This window comes from Pipistrellus hanaki (assembly GCF_964339955.1).
Source record: "Pipistrellus hanaki genome assembly, chromosome: 2".
Lineage (NCBI taxonomy): Eukaryota > Metazoa > Chordata > Mammalia > Chiroptera > Vespertilionidae > Pipistrellus > Pipistrellus hanaki.
Window position 1 is genome coordinate 154887940 of NC_140504.1, and position 20562 is coordinate 154908501.

Genomic DNA, 20562 nt, shown 5'->3' on the forward strand with positions numbered 1-20562 from the left:
TGGCAATTAGAACCACATGTGTTGGAAGTGAAACCTTACAAATGCTGATTTCTAGCTATCTGCCAAACTGGAAAATACACAACCCTGGATCAAGAAGAGCCTTTTTAAATCCGATACTTACCACTTCAACCACAAAATTAATTCTTTTTCCCAGGAGGTAAGATTTTTTTTTGCTAGTTAGAAAAGTTGATTTTCTCTTCTCTAATTTTTTTTTTTAAACTCAGGGGTGTGTTTCTAATTACAAGGTGAACAGATTTTTATATGTGCTTACAGAAGCTCATCTTTGAATTTGCTAGAGGAAAATATTCATGGTTATGCTAATCTTTTACATCCTTTTTAAAATATGATCAAATCCCATTAATCTGAACTCCATTAATTCAGAATTTTTGTTAGGTTTATCTGATTTTGTCTATAATTTATAATATACTAGAGGCCCAGTGCATGAAATTTGTGCATGGGGGTGTCCCCTCAGCCCAGCCTGCATCCTCTTCAATCTGGGACCCCTCAGACATCCCTCTCACAATCCTGGATCACTGGCTCCTAATTGCTTACCTGCCTGAATGCCTGGTCATCCCTAACTGCCCCTTGCCTGTTGGCCTGGTCGCCCCAACTGCACCCCCTCTACCAGTCTTGTCGCCCTTAACTATCCCCCCTGCCAGCCTGTTCACCTCCAACTACCCCCCTGCTGGCCTGGTCACCCCATGCAGCCTGCTGTTCAGTCGTTTGGTCGTCCCTCACTAATCCCCCTGCCAGCCTGGTCATAGGCAGCCATCTTGTGAGGGCATGATGACCAATTTGCATATTACCTCTTTATTATATAGGATGACTTTTTATTATTATTCTCTAACTAGACTGTGAGGGGGAAATGCCCTTACTATGTATCAAGCATTCTAGGCTCAAGTAATACAACAGTGAACAAAACAAATAAAAATTATTATCCAGATTGAACATTCTGGTTTGAAAGAATGAGTAAATTTACTCTTGACATATGTACAACAGCTAGAAAATGAGTCTCAGCATATTTAACATCTCTTTCTAGTAATCGATCCAAAATTGCTGTTATTTGAAAACAATGTAAATAAAATAATCATTTATAATATCCTGTAAACAATCATTTTTTAATGGCTTTACATTAAATTTTTCTCCCAAATCACTCAGGCTTTGATGTAAGAATGAATTTAATAAGCCTACGAAGTCAACCTTGAGTGTTACCATAATATTCTTACATTGCTTTTTTGTTATTAATGTCTTAAGCATTTCCTAATTTGCTTATAAGTTTTATAATTTGCTTTCTTATAATCCAGTATGATATTACTTATCCTCATTTCACAAGAGGCTAAGGTTCAGCAAAACTAAATAATTTTTCCAAGATCTCCCACCTAACAACTATGGCAGATAACATTGATGATAGTACTAAGCTCCATATATAGGGCACTTGTATGAGAAGCCTGGAGGTACAGCATCTGAGGATTAAGACCAACGCACAAGATTACAGAGGAGAAAGGCAGAAAGAGCCTAGATCCTTGGGGTGTCATTGAATTATCAAGCCAGCTCTGTTATAACTACACCTATGACCTGATATAAATGAAGCCCCAACTGTTCAAGTCACAGTGCTTGGTTTTTTTGTGTGTTTTTTAAATATTTGCATCATAAAAGACATCTGACTGATAAGTCTGAGAACTAGAAATCAAATGTAAAACTCTGAAGCCCTTGTTCTTTCCGATGGAACAATCTCAGTACTCATAACTCACTCCAGGTATTCTTCACTTTATAAAGAGAATGTGTCCCTCAAAAGCCACATGCAAATAATTTAAACATATTCAATTTAGAATGCATTAACTAATTTTAAAAGAAATCTATAATAAATGACCTTATGAACTATTTGGAGAATATATATTTTTTTAATAAGTTTTTATTTTTCATATTATTACAAATGTTCCTTCCCCCCCCCACCATTGCTCTCCTCCACCAGATTCCCACCCCACCCTCTGCCCTTTCCCCTCTCCCCATTGTCCTCATCCATAGGTGCACAGTTTATGTTCAGTCTCTTCCCACGCCCCCCTCTCCCCTTTTCCCCAAGAATCGTCAGTTCACTCCCCTTCCATACCTCTGATTCTATTATATTCAACAGTTAATATTGTTCATCAGATTTTTTTAATTCCCTTGGTTTTTAGATTAACTTGTTGATAATTACGTATTTGTTGTTCATAATTTTTATCTTTGTTTACTTTCTCTTCTGAAAGAACCCCCTTCAGCAATTCATATAATTCTGGTTTGGTGGTGATGAACTCCTTTAGCTTTTTTTTATTAGTGAAGCTCTTTATCTGGCCTTCGATTCTGAGTGATAGCTTTGCTGGGTAGCTTATTTTTGGCTGTAGGTTCTTGCTATTCATCACCTTGAATATTTCTTGCCATTCCCTTCTGGCCTGCATGGTTTCTGTTGAGAAGTCAGCTGACAATCGTATAGGTGCTCCTTTATAAGTTACTACCTTCTTTGCTCTTGCTTCTTTTAGTATTCTCTCTTTATCTTTTGCTCTTGGAATTTTAATAATGATGTGTCTCGGTGTGGTCCTCTTTGGATTCCTTTTGTTTGGAGTTCTGTGCGCTTCCTGGACTTGTAAGTCAAATTCTTTCACCAGGTGGGGGAAGTTTTCTGTCACTATTTCTTTCAGTATGTTTTCGATATCTTGCTCTCTCTCATCTTCTGGAACCCCCATAATTCTGATGTTGGTTCGCTTGAAGTTGTCCCAGAGGTTTCTTACATTATCTTCAATTTTCTGGATTCTCTTGCCTCCTAGCTTCTGTGGAGGAGTGTCTTCTGGCTCTTTATGTTCCAAATCTTTGACTTGATTCTTGCGATCTTCCCTTTTGTTTTTAGGACTCTGTAGAATATTTTTTATTTCAGACAATGTATTCTTTATTTCTTGTTGATCCCTTATCATTTCTTGTTGACTCCTTATTAATTCTAGTTGATCTCTTTTCATATCTTCATAGGCCTTATCCATCTTTTCTAGGAAATTCTTGAAAAACCTTAAAAGCGTAGATTTGAACTCTATATCCAGACGCTTTTTGTCCTCCATTTCTTTCCTTTGTGATCTATTTTGTTGTCGCATTTCGCAGTTACAGACGGGACGGGGTTTCAGGGTGGGGCCTGCAGCTTTGGCTTCCGTCAGCCCCGCCCTATGCGGGTCCTTCAGTGCTCGCTGCCGGCGCCTCTGAGAGAAAGGTGCCCTCGATTTTCGCCTGCTGCCAAACAGTCTATGCTCTCCCACAATGAGCCCGGTATTGGGGTTCAGTTCAGTTGGAAGTGGAGTTGGAGGTGGCGTTCACAGCAGTGTGGAGCCCCAGTCTCCTTCCCGTCAGGGCAATCCCGCGGCACAGCCGACCGTCCCTTCTCTGGGGGCAGTGTGTGCGCCTCCGGGACCTCCTTTCTCTGCTACCCCGGGGTTCCGCCTTACAGCCCGGCTCCCTATGGCTGAGCCTGAGTCCCCGGGGTCTGGCCCAGAACTGGGGTTCAGAGCAGTCAGAGGCCCAGCACAGTCGGAGTTTTATCTCCTTTCCGCTAGGGAACGCCAGCCAGGCACTCGGCCTCCCTCCTCTCCGGCTCCGTCCTCTCCGTGCGCCGCGTGTCTCCGTACCTTAGGCTTTTACAGCTCCTCCGTGCTTCCTTCTGGTTTTCTCCTTGCTTCTTGTTGTAGGATTTCCAGTCAGTCGACTTTCCTGTAGTTCTGGGTAATGTCCATTTTATATATTAGTTGTATTTTATTAAAATTGTTGTGTGCGGCTGCGGCTAGTTGCCTACCCGAGCAGCCATCTTGGATTCTCCTTGGAAAATATTTTTATGACATTAAAATATTGTCAAGTTTTTCCTAACAGGTGTATTTTTTCAAATTGTGCTATGTGTGTTCCAAATTTACAATGCAATTTTACTGTCAAGAATCTGAGAAGGCAGGTTAGTAGGACCTAAAAGGATTAACCTAAACCCACTAACATGGCAGTAACCAACAAGATACTAACAAGTGTTGGCAAGGATGTGCAGAAATTGGAACCCTCACCTCATATACTTCTGCTGGGAATGTGAAATGTTACAGCTGCTTTAGAAAACTCTGTGGCAGTTCCTCTAAAGGTTAGACAGAGTTACCATATGACACAGCAGTTCTATTTGGAGTTGTATTTCTAAGTATCTGCCCAAGAGAAATGAAAACATATTGTACACAAATGTTAATAGAAGCATAATAGCCAAAAAGTGAAAACAACCCAAATTCCACCAACTAATGAGTGGGATATGTCCACACATGGAACATCATTCAGCCAGAATAGACATCCATAGAGAACGCTGGAAACGTTGAAGAGAAGCAGTGAGTGACTACTAACAGATGCAGGGTTTCTCTGTGGCGTGATGAAAATGTCCTAAAATGGACTGTGGTAATAGCTGCGCAACTCTGTGAATATACTAGAACTCTGTGAATAGTACAATTTATATTAAAGTATCAGATATTGAATCAACAAAGCTGTTACATTTTTAAAAAATTAACTAACCAACTATAATCAGGAGATAGTAAAAGGGTCCAGGAATAACAAAAATCCTGAAGGCTCAGGGTCAGTCTGGCACTGCTGGTTTTTCTGTGAGCTTGGACTGTGGGGTTTGCTCCCACAGGGCCCTCATTTTCACCATTCTGATGTGGACTTAGCAATGAGACTCTAGTTTTCTTGTCCTCTTGGCCTTTTTTTTTCATCTCCTGGAGACTATCTTACCCCCAAGGCAAGGGGTGAGATTAATGAACGCTCAGATCCTTGTTAGAATCCTGGTGGCCTGTGTCTTAGCCAAGTGTCTTTGGAGAGATGAGAGGAGCTCTCCAAGCCCTCTGAAAACAGGAATAATAATAGTTACCTCACAAGGCTGAGTTGAGCATTGAAGCCGTAAGCACGTGAAGTACACACGGAGCACGTTGCTTAGCACATTGTGTGCTGTTCATCAGTGCAACCCTTTTCTGATCTGTTCCATCATCCCTTGAATACCCGCCCACGCCACTGTTTAACCCCTTCTCAGAATGAAAGGTGTGAGCTTCTTGCCCCGGGCTAGAAGGCACAAGGCTAGTAGCTCTGGGCTTTGCCATGTACTCAGAAAGATGTCTACTTTTTACCCAGAGTTTCTTGAATGAAAAGGTGTTAGTTTCTATGATTTATTTCATCACAATTATTCTGAGTACCTAACAAGTGGGGAAGAAGAGCAAGTTTGGAAGGTTATTCTCTTCCATATTGATGAGACCTATACAGCATCTATTAAATCTGCCCTCTGACCTGGTTCTCTACATGATTTCAGCAGAAAAGGAAGGAAATTAGAAGTATGGCAGTCAGGCCAACCCAGATTCAGAACCCGCCTCTCCCTCTCTGTAGCCCCGGGCACATTGCCTAACCCTGCTAAGCCTCAGTAGCCTTGCTTATGAAAATTGGGGAGTTGGGGGATCTTATGTACATCACAGGGTTGTATAGGGGATTAAATGAGGCAGCACATGTAAAGCTTTTAGCTTAGTGCTTCCCAAACAGTAAGGCTCAATAAGTAGCTTGTGAAATTTTTGAGAGGAAAATAGTGTGCTTCAAATATACTACTGAAGGCATTCTTTATTTTTTAATCCTCACCTGACAATATGTTTATTATTATTATCATTATTATTATTATTATTATGCTACTGATTTCAGAGACAGAAGAAGGAGAGAGAAAGAGAGAGAGAAAGAGAGAGGTGAAAAAAAAATCAATCGCTGCCTCCTGTATGAGCTGACTGGGGATCGAACCTGAAATCTTTTGGTGCACAGGATGACACGCCAACCAACTAAGCCACCTGGCTGGGACTGAAGGCATTCTTTAAAATTAAATAAATAAATAAATAAATAAATAAGATTTCATTTAAACAATTAGAACAAACCTGTGCAATCGGTTCTATTTTAGGCCCATTTTAAAGACGAGGAGAAGTCAATTTGGAGAAATTGGGTAAATTGCCTAAACCTTAGAAGGAGGATAGCTCTGGGATTTTTAAGCAAAGTCCTTCTAAAATTGTCCTGCTGTATAACTATTAGGCTCCTGCCCCCAGTTCCCTAACAATGAATTAAAAGGTTAGAAAGGCTATAGAACACCCCCCCCCCCCCCCGCACACCCCAAGTGAAAGTACAATATTAACGGCGTGAAAGGGTTGTGGTAGCTTCACTTATGGTTAGGGAGCTGGGAGTAATCAGGGTGTCTGTGTCATGCTTGGGGCTCATTTCCTGGGTCCCTGTGGGAGGTGAAGGACTGGCTGAACTGCCCTGGAATTGCTTATTAGAAGTGTTGAGGAAGGAACCTACCTCTTCAAGTGCACCACATACTCCGTGTCTAGGTGGGTGGGCTTCCCGGTGTTCCAGGTACAAGTCATGTTGCCTGAATATTCGTGAATTACACAGGTTACCTCCTCAGGGACATCAGGTGGATCTGCAACAAAATGTATCACTTAGGAACCCCCATAGAAACATCAAGTTCTTTATAAAGTAGTTGATAGACTTTCCATTTCATCTGGGAAAACAGGTCAATCCCCCTCAGAATTTCTCTCATTCATTCCCTACCACCTCACCTTGCAACCCACTCTGCCATCAAACACTGCTCCTTTCCTTTACAGATTTCTCTATATACTCTACTTCTTTGGGGATACTAATTGTGATCAAGTTCCTCCCATAAAAAAAAAAAAAAAAAAAAAAAAAAATTTCACCTTCCTAAACTCTCTTCTTAGCTACCACTCTATCTTCTTTTCTTAATAGCTTTTTTTTTTTTTTTTTTTTTTTTTTTAAGAAGTCACTGTACTGGTCTTTTTCTTCATCTCCTATTTACTTGTAAATCCCAACAATCAAGATTCAGCCCACAGTTCCACCAAAACCCCAGTTGGTAAGGTCCTTAATGATTTCCTAATCAATAAATCCCACAATCTCTTTGCAGTCATTATTGACCTTGACCTCTGCAGCATTTAGTATCTGGGCCACACCCTTCTTGAAACCTTCTGTGCCTTTTGGCTCCTGGGAAAGAGTTCTCCAAAGGGTTTTTCTACTTCTCCTCTGGCATCTATTCCATCTATACCTACTATTGAGTATTACTCAGCCTTAAAAGGAAAGGGAATTCTGTCATGCTGCAATGCAGATGAACCTTGGAGACATTATACTAAGTAAAATAAGTCAGACACAAAGGAGAAATATTGTATGATTTGACTTATAGGAGGTATCTAGAAGAGTCAAAATCTTAGAGATAGAAAGTAGAATGGTAGCATGGTGGTTGTCAGTGGTTGAGGGTAGGGAGGAATGGGAAGTTGATGGTTAATGGATAGAGTTTCAGTTTTGCAAGATGAAAAGTGTTCTAGAGATGAATGGTGGTGATGGTTGCACAACAATGAACTCAATGCCACAGAACTGTACACTTAGGCATTGTTAAAATGGTATGTTTTATGTTGTGTCTATATTACCGCAGTAAAAAACAAGATTTTTTAAAATGTTGGTAACCACAGAATTCTATTTCAAGGTTCTTTCTCCCTTCCTCCACCCCTCCCCTGTGCTTTCTCTGAGTGGCCATATTATAGAGAACATTATTAGATTTTGTCTGCTAGCATTTTTCCTTTTTCAACACTGACATCTCCCACTCCCTACTGCATCCCCTCACTATCCCAATGGCTGTCAATCACTATGAGACCACATGACTCAAGATGAACCAATCAGAATTCTCCCAGGGACTTTTTCAGGAGCCATTGTAAAAGAGGCACCCTATTTCCCCCTGAAATTACTCTCTGAGTAATAGGGAGCTGTGAGTTGCTGGTGGCCATCTCCCTGTCATAGTGAAACTGCCTACTTAAGAATGAAGTCAACACAGGAGAAGACAAAACCCAAGAGATGGGAAAAGATCAGAGAGTTCTGATGACAGTGTTTGAGCCCTTGGAGCTGATGAAACCCCAACAAGTATGGAACAGCACCTGGAATTTTCAGTTGCACCATCCAGGAATAAATTACCAAGAAAAAGATAACAAAAGAAGTATGGAAATATTGAGTGCTGATTATATACTCACTTTTTCAGGTGCTGCTCTCTCAGTTTGTGCCTACATGTGCAATCCTGTCTGGGAAACTAGACTATTTAGAGAATGACCAGACAAATGGCAGAATGGGGGGGCTCATAAAAAAATAAATGGTCAGACATTTATGCACCTGAAGTTATACCCAAAGATTTATCTTAAATCTAAATATACTCCTTGCACTTCACCTGCAAATTACATACCAAGAATATTACTTGTAAAATCAGAAATAAATATGCAAAAAAATTATCCTTATTGCAAATTCAAAAGATAATAGATGTCATTTAGACCTATAAAAATGGCAAGAATTTTAAAAAATGGCAGTCCTCAGAGTTGGAATGGACAAAGGACAATCCTCTAACACAGTTGTGCAAATTGCTGCAGCCTTTATGGAGAACACTTTACATATCATCATCTTTAAAAGCTAGAATAATATCTCGCAACCCAGCATTTCACATCTGGGATTGCATTCTTAATGAAATATTCATAGGTATACAAACTATTTGGCTAAAAAAATTGCCTCTTGAAGTATTGTTTATTGTAATAAAAATTTAGAAACAAACTTAATAAACTAAAATAAGGTTAAATAAACTATAATATGCTCCTAAAATACATTCCAAAACAATGTAGAATACAATTATGTATGTTTAATTAGTTTAGTAAGTAATGGTCATATGATAAAGTCAAAAAAAACAAATTGTGAAATAGTTTAGTGGTCTCATTTGAGAGACAGAGAGAGAGGGATTAAGGTAGAGAAAGAGAGAGAGAGAGAAACTTGAAAGGTACTCTGAATTATTAAAGATGGATTCTTTTAGTAAGAATATGGGATATAGAGATCATGAGTATTTCTTTTTGCTGGTCTAAAATTTTTAAAACTTTATGTATTGACTGTAATTTGTTTTTATAATAAAATGATTTTCGAATAGTAAGAATAGACTAAAGTACTTTAAAACATTTTTGTGAGTTGTAGCATTGAGTTACAATGGGGAGAAACAGGATGCCAAGTAGGGTAAAGAAAGCTTTACATTTTATCTGCGCTTTAAAGGAGGTAAATGTGGACACAGACATTTAAGTCACTTTGAATATTGATTGAGTTGTGGTCCCTCAATGATTACAGTGATTTGTGCTGAAGTTATTTTTGTTTTCTGGTTTCAGATAAGAGCATCATTGAATTAGTCACCATGAAAGACAACTTTCACTATTTTGGGATATGCTATTTACTCCACAGCATTCTATCTGAACTGAATGCTCAGGGTTATAAATGTCTGATGGTTTATTAACTTTGCAAAAAAAAAAAAAATAAGTAGATTATACACACACACACACACATACACAAATAAACACAATACATATAATAATAAAAGTGTAATATGCTAATGGGACGTCCTTCTGGATGAAGCCACCGCAGTGGGGGGTAGTGGGGTGGTTGCTGAGGCTGGGGCTGAGCCCTGCACGAATTTCATGCATCAGGCCTCTAGTTTGTAATATCAATGTAAAGCTATGTAAAGATGGGGAATGTGAGTATGGTTATGAGAGTAAGACCAAATTGTTGTTGGAGCTCATTTCCAGGTTATTAAACGTTCAAGAATAAAAACCTACTCTACAACTAGATACTAACAAATACCCTAAACTATACAAGGATGAGGCTTAAGCTTTTGCTCTTGCCTACCAATGCTATCCCTCCCCTAACTGGGCACTTATTAATCACAGACCAGGATTCTAATTAATTCAGAGTCTAGACAGAGATCATTTCTACTGAGAGCTTCTTGAAAGCAGAGTCTGTGATTCCTCTTCTAGCATTTAACACATTTTTAGTGCATAGCAATCTCTCGATAAAGTATATTTCATGAATTGATTGGATTAATTAATAAAATGATAATAATAAGCAGACTTATAATGAAAAGAAACCCAGTGCTTCTGACAAAGATCACTATTTAATTCCTTCCCCAAGGAGAGCACAAACCAACCTAATTGTGCCAGTAATGATACTTAAGAGCAATGCTAAAGATGAATATTCAGGACGTTTATTAGATAACAAGTCTGCTTTTATCAAGGTAAGTAGCGATCAAAGATGGTTAAAATTTAAGTCAAAGATATTTAAGTTTTTAAATAAATGATTAAGTGGTGATGTGACTGTCCCATGTTTAATTTGGTATTTTTAAATGCATAAAGACATCTCATAGTGTTTGGTTCCAGGAGTTGGTGTTATTCTGATAGAACAAACTTCCCATAATAAGCATACATTTAATCACACACAGGAAACCAAGACATGTTTAAAATTATGGCTACAAATGAAATTGTAATAATAAGTTTGTGTTTCACAAATTACACATTAAAGTACAGATCACTTTAAATATAGAGAGATAGATAACTTTTCAGGGAAAGCAGAGATTGATTTATCTTCTCTCTGTCTTTTATGACTTGTCTTCAGTCTAAAAATATACATATAATCATTCTGTTAAAGCAGTAAGGATAAATCGACATAGTAAAGCTCGCAGGACAAGTATCCTGTGATCAAAGTGATCCAGCGAAAGCAATGTGATTTCCAGAATACCTCAAAACCCTCAAAAACCTTTTTGTGACCTACTTAAAAAGGAAGTTTTATTTGCTAAGAATTCAGAACCCGAGAAAGCAGGGGTTCTTCAATCCAGGGGACTGAGTAAATTTTTACCTGGCAGTTACCATTTCATACCCATAACCAGGGGTCTATGTGAGAAGTTACACTCACAAAGTAAATAAATGGGAAGAGCGATGTCCTTTCTGAGCAGCCATTTGCAGAGAATAAGTGCTTCATTAGATTGTCCTAGAAGGGGAGCAAAGGCCATTCCCTGACTTTAAGCATCACCCAATGGTTTCTTGTGTGTGTGTGTGTGTGTGTGTGTGTGTGTGTGTGTGTGTGGAGGGGGGGTGTCAGAGACCCTTAGCCAGCAATGGGAGAGCTACTGGTAGTGATCTATCACCTAAACTGCAGCACAGGGAAAAAGGCCATGCTTCTTTGGCCTCTTTCTTCCTCTGGCTTAAATAAAAGTCGAATCTTTCCTCATAACTGTGGAAGTTGCTAATTTGCCCGCTGAAAAAATTATATATTATCTCAACATCCCCACTCCACTGGTGGGGATTAATAGTGAAGTAGTTAAACATTAAGGCTTACTTCTATTTCCTGAGGATGTGGACAAGGTAAGGAGTCCTCATACATCAGATAAGATGTTTGCCTGTGGTTTCAATTCCCACAATTTAGGGCAAGTTTAGCATGTTGTTATCAGTTTAAGGCATACAGTTGCCAACCTTATTCTTTGACTCCAAAACATCCTACTTTCTTTTCAACTACTTTTCTTCCTCAGTTTACTTCTACCAAGTCCCATATTTCTTCTCTATCTTAAAAAATACAATATATTTTTGTTAAATTTTTTAAAGAGGAGGAAGGGGGAGAGAGAAACAAACATTAATGTAAGAGAGAATCCATCTACTGCCTATCCACCTGAGCATGTGTCCCTGACCGGGAATCAAACCAGCAACCTTTTGGTGCATGGCATGATGCCTAACCAACTGAGCTACACCAGCCAGGGCTTCTTCTTCTTCTTGAAACTTTTGCAAGATCAGGCAGCCAGAGTTAAATAGGACAATGGCCTTATTTTAGATCCCCTGCTTTTCAGTTATCCATTCTAGAGTCCAGGTGGTCTGGCTCTTACTAGGTAAGGCCTGGAGGTGAAGAAGGAAGAACTCAGATTTAATTCTCATAAGTGTGGAGGAAGAGAACATAGCACATACCCAAAGCCCTCTACCTTCATTGAAAATGGACCTAGATGTCATCTATATATATATAAAAGCCAAGTCACTGGAATGACTGGAATGACCAGTTGCTATGACTCCAACAGCCCCTCCCCCCTGCCGGCCCTGATTGGTCCTGATTAAGGCAGTCTGGCCGGACCCCACACGTGCATGAATTCATGCACCAGGCCTCTAGTAGGAAATAAATATCTGGGTTAAAACAGTGCTGAACTTACTGATCTATGTTCATAATAGTACAAAGAAGAATTAAGTATATAATTATGCAAATGAGCCCATATTACTCTAATAATTTAAACATCTTCACAATGCTTGCACACAAATTGAATTTACCAAATATGTTAAAGATTAATGATATTTCTTTTCTTAATAATTAAAGTAATAAGCATAGTGATTCACAATTGGGGCAGTAGGATTTGAAGCAGAGACTTGTATCAGAATCTTCCATGTTTTGTCCAAAGGATCTATTTTTAAGGGCTTAGGCATATGGGTGTACTGTAAAGTGTATAAACTGCTTTTAAAATAAATTATTAAAATTAAGGGCTTACCACAGTCAGTATAATTTGCCTCATTTCACAGATACAGAATTGAGGCTTGGATTCGTTAAGCAACTTGCTCAAGGTCACGCAGCTGGTAAGGAGGATAACAAGAACACAAAGCTAGTTTTGCAACTGTTTTTCTCCCTAAATCTTAGCTTCAAAATTTTACAGTAGGATCTGCTTCAAAGTTGATGATATTAATTTGGAAAAGTAAAAACAAACATAAGAGGAAAAACAGATTAAAAAAAAACAACAGTACCATTTAACACCTGAGTTCGTTGCCTCTCATGTATGCTGTATCTGACCAGGTAACTGTTGAAAATTGTGGGGGGGGTTTTGGAATCGTTGGTAACATGGTAACATTTATAGAGTTCACATATTTCAGTCTTCTTCTAAAGAGTCAAAAACTCTGTGAATATTGAGCCCTCACAAATGCTGGAGCTGGGCAGTGGCTGTCCCCAGTAGACCATATCTCCGCTCTCCTCTCTGCACAGATCCCACCAGCTTTTGTAACTCATATTTTTCACCAACCTGGCCCCTGGAGACATTTAAGTTTGCAATTCCTGTATTAAACTAACATAAGAAGTGAACGATATCAGACTGCCTCTATTATTCGACAAGTTGGTGATTACCAGTAGTTGTTAGATGAACTTTTACTTGGACTGTGAAGGCCCCCCCACACTTACATCCAGAAGAAATGTCTTTTCCACATATCAGTGTCTCTCGAGAATATCCGGGACATTCAGCCGTGCATCGCATGGAGGCACGTGGTTCCAGAAAGTTGTCATACCGAAGCTTAGCTGTCGTTTTATTAATCCTTGTGATTTTCAATCCTTCTTTGATGTTATTTTTATAAAAATAAAATTTCCTTGGTTGGCAGTTCTTAATTGCTGCTTGGCAATATATGGAGATATTCATACCCATCTTAAAAATTGTGGCTGGTTCTACCCAGATGTGACCAGAGCAGTTTATATTTGTAATTCCTGGAAATAAGTAGATTAAAACAATAAATTCCATATAAAAGATTAAAGCAGATTTTTTTTAAAATAGGCTATTACTTTTAAAATGTATTCTTTTCTATTAATTAAATCAATTCCATTGGGAAAAATTTGGTGCACTAAATGTATTTTTTAATTGATTAGCTTATTGTCATGTATTTTTTACTATGCTTCTGTTAAGACTCAAGAGCATGACAAAAGACTAGTATCAGCTTTTAAGCTTCTCTGTCTAAAGAGCAAATATAATTAGCTCTCTTACTTTAAAGCAGAGAACCAAGACATTATGAGGCTACACATTTTTTGAAAGGTAAGATTAGATCTAACACTTGGCACTACAGAATCCAAATCCCAATTAATCTATCAGTCTTTATTATTTTTTAGATAAAGGCTAGTATTACCAGAAAATTCAGAGTTTAATGAATAAAACCATACTGTTACTTATGGCAGAAATCTATTGTTTGGTAAACATTTAAAATTCATTCTAAATTTAATAATATGAGAAATATTCAGAATTTTTTAAGTTAAAAAAATTGCAAAACAACTATGTAATTATAATATACATTTATGTTAGAAAGAAATAGATGGATTAATTAAAGAGAAACACTGATATTAACAATGAATTATCAAGTCAATAACTTTTCAATACATAGGAATCAACATGGATTACATAAGAATAGATCAGAAAAATCACAGCCAATGCTGCAAAGACCCCATGGCAAAGACCCCATGGCACAGAATGTAGCCCACAGCCCACAGCCCAGCCCAGACCAGAAATAATCTCTGTGGGCATTTGGGTAATGACATCACATAGGAACGCCTGGTTTCCTCTCCCTAGTGATTAGCCTCCTTGGAGTTTCTTCAGCCCAGGAACCTGACTTGCTTTATAACCAGGTGCAAACATTTTACAATTTAAACAAATGTTTGTGAAGCATTTTTTCATGCCTCCTCTCATTTGATCCTCACAGAAGTCCTGGAGTAGATAGACAGGAGATTCGGTAGAATCCTATTTTCTATTCATTAGCCAGAAAAGGGAGAGTTAGAAAGTTTAGAAATCTGACCCAACTGAAAAGAAGTAAGAAATGGTGGACCTTGAAAATGACTTCAGGTTTTCTCACTGCACATAATATAGTCAAACACTACTGCAGTTGAATATTTTACCCTTTGTTCTCCCTGTGTGATCTACAATAATAATCTGCTTAGTGTTGATATTTACTGCTGTGTTTCTGATAATTACCTGAAAGAGAAATTAGGTTGCTTCACTGGGCTGGAAAAAGTTCAGCTAGTTCAGAAAGTAGGTCTAATTAAGCAAGTTTATCTATATATATAAAAGGTTAAGTTGACTTGCACATGCACATTATATATAAAGCTCTTGCTGGCATCAACCACATGCGTGTGTTTTGATCTGTCATTGTCAATCATGAATTTGGTTGACATTTCTATTATACAGAAAGGGCGAATAGCAATACTGAAATATTTCTTCTAATTAATTTCCTTTCAATGTGCACAAATCCGTTCACTGGGACACTAGTATATAAAATAATATCTGATGGACAGCTGAAAGGTCTCTAATGCCACTTCACAGGGACCTCTCTTATTTCTCTATGCTCTGTATTAATCACTTGAATGATAAACAGAAGCCCTACTTATCATTTGCATTTTTCCAGAAGCCAGAAAAAGTAACTGGTGCCTTCTTTCCCCAAAATCATCTTGGATAGTGTTGGGCTGAGTCTGGAAGTGTCCACTATCCTGCTGGAGGGAGTCTAGTTCCGATGCGGAGGCTGCCTCTATCTCTCTAATATAATTGTGTCCCAGCCTGTGGAACACAGTTTTGCACTTCTCTGAGTAACTTGCACCATCTAGAAAGTTCTCTTCAAGGCCTAGAACCCTGCCTTGGTGTTGCTTGTCACCCAGTAAATGAGTCCTTGCCATGCATCCCCAGGATACCATTGCCCCCAATAGAAACTTCTAAACACAAATGGCTGTCCTTCTGAGGATCCCCTTCCTGGATTCCTCGAAACTGCCTGTGTCCATCCTAGTGCCAGACGTGCGTGTAAACTGTAGGAAGGGAATAATAACAGCACTCAATACTGCTGCACAGAGTTGTTGTTGTGAGGGGTAAAAGGCTTAGCTCAGTGTGCCTGACACAGAATAACCCTCCACAAATGGTCTGTGGCATTGAATTCACTTCAGAATGTTTGATGGATTTTCATAGAACAGTCATAACAGTTCAGAGATAGAACATGCCAACTCGAAGTAATAAGCTCCTTATCAGAAATGTTTACATACGAGTTAAAGGTGGTTCCATTAGGGATTCGTACTTGGGAAAGGAATCCTGCCTTAGGAAAGAGGGAGCCTTTTTTATTTCATTCCACATAATTCTTATGCTCATAATTTTTCTCAACATAATAACTTGATTCTTCAGAGATCCTAGCATACATGACACCTTGGAAATATTAGACATTCAATATTTTATTTGAGTAAAAGATAACAATAGGTTTTCAAAACACTATACCTCCATGACACCAGCTGAAGAATACGTAAAGAGCTATTACCACATCCCACTGAAATGTGACCTGATTCATGTCTGAAAGCAGGGAAGGCTCTTTGTTCCTCTCTAGGAGAAAAATACAAAAAAACAAAAACCAAAAAAAGGTTTAAATTTTAGTATTTTAAGAAAATAATAAAAGGCATCACATTTTTTCATAGCAGTTATTATTATCTTTGATAAGAACCTCTGAGAAGGAAGAAAGGGGAGATGGAAGAAAGGAGGGATGGACAAAAGAAAGGAGGCAAATGGTAAAAAGTCACTAGTGTGTGAATAGGTATAATATGGAGTGAAGCAAAAGAATGCCATTTAACACCCTTCAAAAATCACTGTGAATTAGCTCAGTAGGACTTATTGATCCTGGATATAGTACAGTTCCTCTTATCTAGTCTCTCTCATCATAAATCTCCTCCTGCTCTAAATCCTGGTGATGAACTTTCCTCCTGACCAGGTTATGCATCTAACAAGCTCCAGGAATATTGGTATTTGATGAGTAAAACTTAGGAAAAAACAAAAATCTCATAATCTCCAGAGAAAAGGGCAATAAATTAAGAAAGATAAAGTGGATGAAGTGAGACAAATGCGTATGTGTTGTCACCAGTTAAAATTACAGAAAGCTCACTCATCCCTGGAGAGCTCAAAAGAAACATAATGTAGAAATTGCCCTGAGTTTACCACTGGAGTCACATTACTCTGTCAGTTTCTTACATTATTAATAAATTCAGTTATTCAATAATCAGCATTATTAACTTGCTTTATGTTTCATTAAACCTTGAGCCTTTCATATACAACAACAAAACAAAATGCATAATTCATCAAATAGCATGAAATATCTAATAACATTTTTAAAAACTGGGGTTCACATGACTCATGAACTAGGGAACTACTATTGTTAACAACAGTAGGTGTCATCTTGATAAATAATAGTGAAAACAAGCACTAAAATATTTCAGAAGTTAACTACTCACCTACTAGGCTATGCACAATAAATACTAAGGTGATTGATGTCAGACAATATTATAGATTCAACTATCATCTGTAACACTGTATAAAATACCACAAGAACTTATAAGAGAAAATAATTTTGCCCATGTATTTCCAACAGGAAATATAGCTGTTTCTAAGTAGTTGGATGTTCATTTTCTCTTTACCTTTCAGTCTGTTTGAAGCACATAATTCCACTCCAGAGCCAGGCCAGCGTCACCTCTTCTTTCCCCACCGCCTGCCTGTCAGTGATCACTTCAGGTTCTCAGCTCTGAAGCAAGTGGAAATGTCAGCAAAGCCCTGACCTACATTTCAGATTCTTGAAGAGAAACTCAAACTGTCCAATTCAAAATGACTGGCTCTCATGTCACTATTTGGAAAAACCCAGATTATTGAAAGTGAACTGCTCTGCCAGTACTTTTTGTTTTCTCAGCTTCATTTAGAATTGCCTATCTCATCCGAACAGTAGAACACATATACGTGCTCTGTCAAAATCCTTGACACCAAACACATGATGCTTAGTTTTAATTTGTAACAACATTGATATTAAGTGTAAATTTGTTTATTAAGAAAAATTTTAAATGCTACTGTTGACCATTAATTTATTTTTTTAATATTTATTGTTGAAAGTATTACATATGACATCCTTTTCCCCAATGATTCCTTCTAGCCTGCCCCCAACCCCACCCCAGGCCTTCACCACCATTGTCTGTGTCCATGGTGTGTGTGTGTGTGTGTGTGTGTGTGTGTGTGTGTATTCTTTGGTTGATCACTACCACCCACCCACCCTCCTCTGCTTCCCTCTGAGATTTCTCAGCCTGTTCCATGTTTCTACATCTCTGGGTCTATTTTGTTGATCAGTTTATTTTATTAGATTCCACATGAGTGAGGTCATGCGATACTTGTCTTTCTCTGACTGGCTTATTTCACTTAGCATAATACTCTCCAGGTCCCTCCATGCTGTTTCAAAGGGTAAGAGATCCCTCTTTTTCACTGCTGCACTGTATTTCAGACCATTAATTTATTTAACAAGCATTTTTAGTAGTATTTTGTGCCAGGTAATGTTCTGGGCATTAAAGGTATAATGGTTATTGATTATGAAACAGCTCCTTTGTTTTATTGTGTACAGTCATTAAATTACAGATCAGTTGTTTTAAACGAGGTTCACAGTTTAGCAATAATAAATTTACCAAATATTTGGTTGGCTTATAGTAGGTACCACTGGGGGCTTTTCCTGGCTTGCCTTTTGTTCCTGCTTCCTCTATTTGTTCTACATGCTCAACCTATTCACTTTATATACTTCTTTCTATTTGTAAATGATTCATTTTACTTGTTTCCTCTACTGCAAACTTCTTGAAGTCAGAAACTCCACACTGACTTTTTAATTTTTATATCCTTAGTAACTCACACATTAGAATACTCTAAAAATACTTAACTGATTCCTTTGCTTAGATTCATTCTAGATAATGCAGTCTGAATTTCTGTGGGTAGAGGCTGGGCACTGACATTTTTTAAAGCCCTCCTCTCCCAGGTGATAGAATGAATGGTTAGGGTTGAGAACCACTGGAATATATAACAAACAAAATTGCTATTTTTAAAGACCACACAGAAGAAATGACTATCCACTGGGTTTAAATTATTTGTAACCATTTTCCAACCTGTAAAGGAGAGAGTGTAGAAAAACATTTCACAAGAACAAAATTTGCAAGTAATATAAATGTTATGGGACTGGAAAGCATTTCTCCAGATTGAGAGGAATAAGATTTGAGCTGGAAAATTGGGTCAATGGCAGATTGTAATAGGCCTTGTATTCCTGCTAAGTAGTTTAACCTTTATCTTGATGTCAGCCAAGAGATAGCAAAGGTTGTTAAATATGAATAACATAATTAGATTAGATTTTAGAAAGGTGATTCTAATTACAGTGGAGAGAATGAACTAAAGATAAAGAGCCCAGTTAAGAGCTGGGCTGGAGTGGCTCGGTGACTGAACATCCATCTATGAATCAGGAAGTCATGGTTCGATTCCTGTGGGCTTGATCCCTTGTATGGGAGTATGCAGAAGGCAGCTGATCAGTTATTTTCTCTCATCATTGATTTTTCTCTCTCTCTCTTTCCCTCTCTGAAATCAATAAATATATACACGTTTTTTTAAAAGAGCCCAGTTAGGAGGCTAATGAAAATCAAAAGCTGATGAGGATCCAGAGCAAAGCAAAGGCAGCAAGAACTGAGAGGAGAACATAGAACTGAGAGCTCTGTCGAGGCAGGTTGGACAGGCTGTTGTGACCAATGAAGAAATGGTGATTCTGGCATTATGCAGTCAACCATGTGCGTGAGCAGTTAAGGATTCAGGTCATGAAGAATGACTGTGGTGACTAGTTTTGCTGACCCAGTAGATAATGACATTAACTGAGCACACAAAAGGAGGAGAGACTGTGGGGAAATGATGAATTTAGTTCTGAGCATGTTGACTTTGGGATGCTTAGCACATATTCGGAGAGAACTACCTGATAGACTGCTGTAGACATTGGTAAACTTGGGAGAAAAGTTTGAGTTGGAGATCTAAATTTGAATGGTTTCAGCATATTAAGAGTATTGAAACTAAAATTAGAATAAGAAGACTCAGTCCTGGCCAGGTAGCTCAATTGGTTAGAGTGTAGTCCTGTTATGCCAGGGTGCAGATTTGATCTCCGCTCAGGGCACATACAAGAATCAACCATTAGCCTGGCATGGCTCAGTGGTTGTTATTGACCTATGAACCAGGAGGTCACGGTTCAATTCCCTGTCAAGGCACATAGCTGGGTTGTGAGCTCAATCCCCAGTAAGGGGTGTGCAGTTAACAGCCAATCAATGAGTCTCTCATCATTGATGTTTCTAACTCTCTCTCCCTCTCCCTCCCTCTCAGAAATCAATAAAAATATTTTTAAAAGAATAAACCATTGAATGCATAAATATAAACACTTGTAACAAAAAATAGACATTTCTTTCTCTATCAATAAATATTTTTTTCATTTTAATATATAAAAATAATAGGATTCAAAGAGAACACTTAAAGCAATAAGGGAAGGAGTGGTGTCCAGAACCAGAAAATGTTGACTCTAAAAAGAAAGAAGAAATATAAGTAGTGTGGGGGCTGATGGTGGTTCTTAACCATCTTTTCAATAAAAATTTTTTTTAAAATATGCTTTTATTGATTTTTTTTAGAGAGAGAGGAAGGGAGAGGGATAGAGAGATACAAACATCAATGATGAAAGAAAAACATCATACAGCAGTTGCCTCCTGCATGCCCCCTACTGGGGATTCAGTCAACAACCTGGACATGTGCCCTGATCAGGAATCAAACCAGTGACCTCTTGGTTCATGGGTCAATGTTCAACTACTGAACACACAGCAGGGCATCCTATATAATAAAAGGCTAATATGCAAATTGACTGAATGGCAGAATGACCAGTCGCTATGATGTGCACTGACCGTCAGGGGGCAGACGCTCAATGCAGGAGCTGACCCCTGATGGTCAGCGCACTCCCACAGGGGTTGTGCCACTCAGCCAGAAGCCTCTCACAGGTTGTGAGTGCAGTAACAGTGGTACTAAGGATGTCCGACTGCTGGCTTAGGCCCACTCCCCGAGGGTTCCCAGAC

The 20562-nt window shown here is 38.4% G+C and overlaps 1 protein-coding gene across 1 annotated transcript in view; it reads right to left on the bottom strand.

Moving 5' to 3' along the window:
- Nucleotides 1–17178, bottom strand: part of IL23R (interleukin 23 receptor) — a gene marked incomplete at its 3' end in the record, with an annotated part of 70699 nt that extends 53521 nt beyond the window's left edge. The window contains exons 1-4 of the mRNA XM_084875620.1: nucleotides 17095–17178; nucleotides 15911–16012; nucleotides 13087–13383; nucleotides 6340–6463 (exon numbers count right to left, since the gene is read on the bottom strand). Coding sequence (XP_084731746.1) covers nucleotides 6340–6463; nucleotides 13087–13383; nucleotides 15911–15980 — 491 coding nt within the window. The 5' untranslated portion in view covers nucleotides 15981–16012; nucleotides 17095–17178. The remainder of the gene's footprint in view (nucleotides 1–6339; nucleotides 6464–13086; nucleotides 13384–15910; nucleotides 16013–17094) is intronic.
- Nucleotides 17179–20562: the final 3384 nt, after the last annotated feature.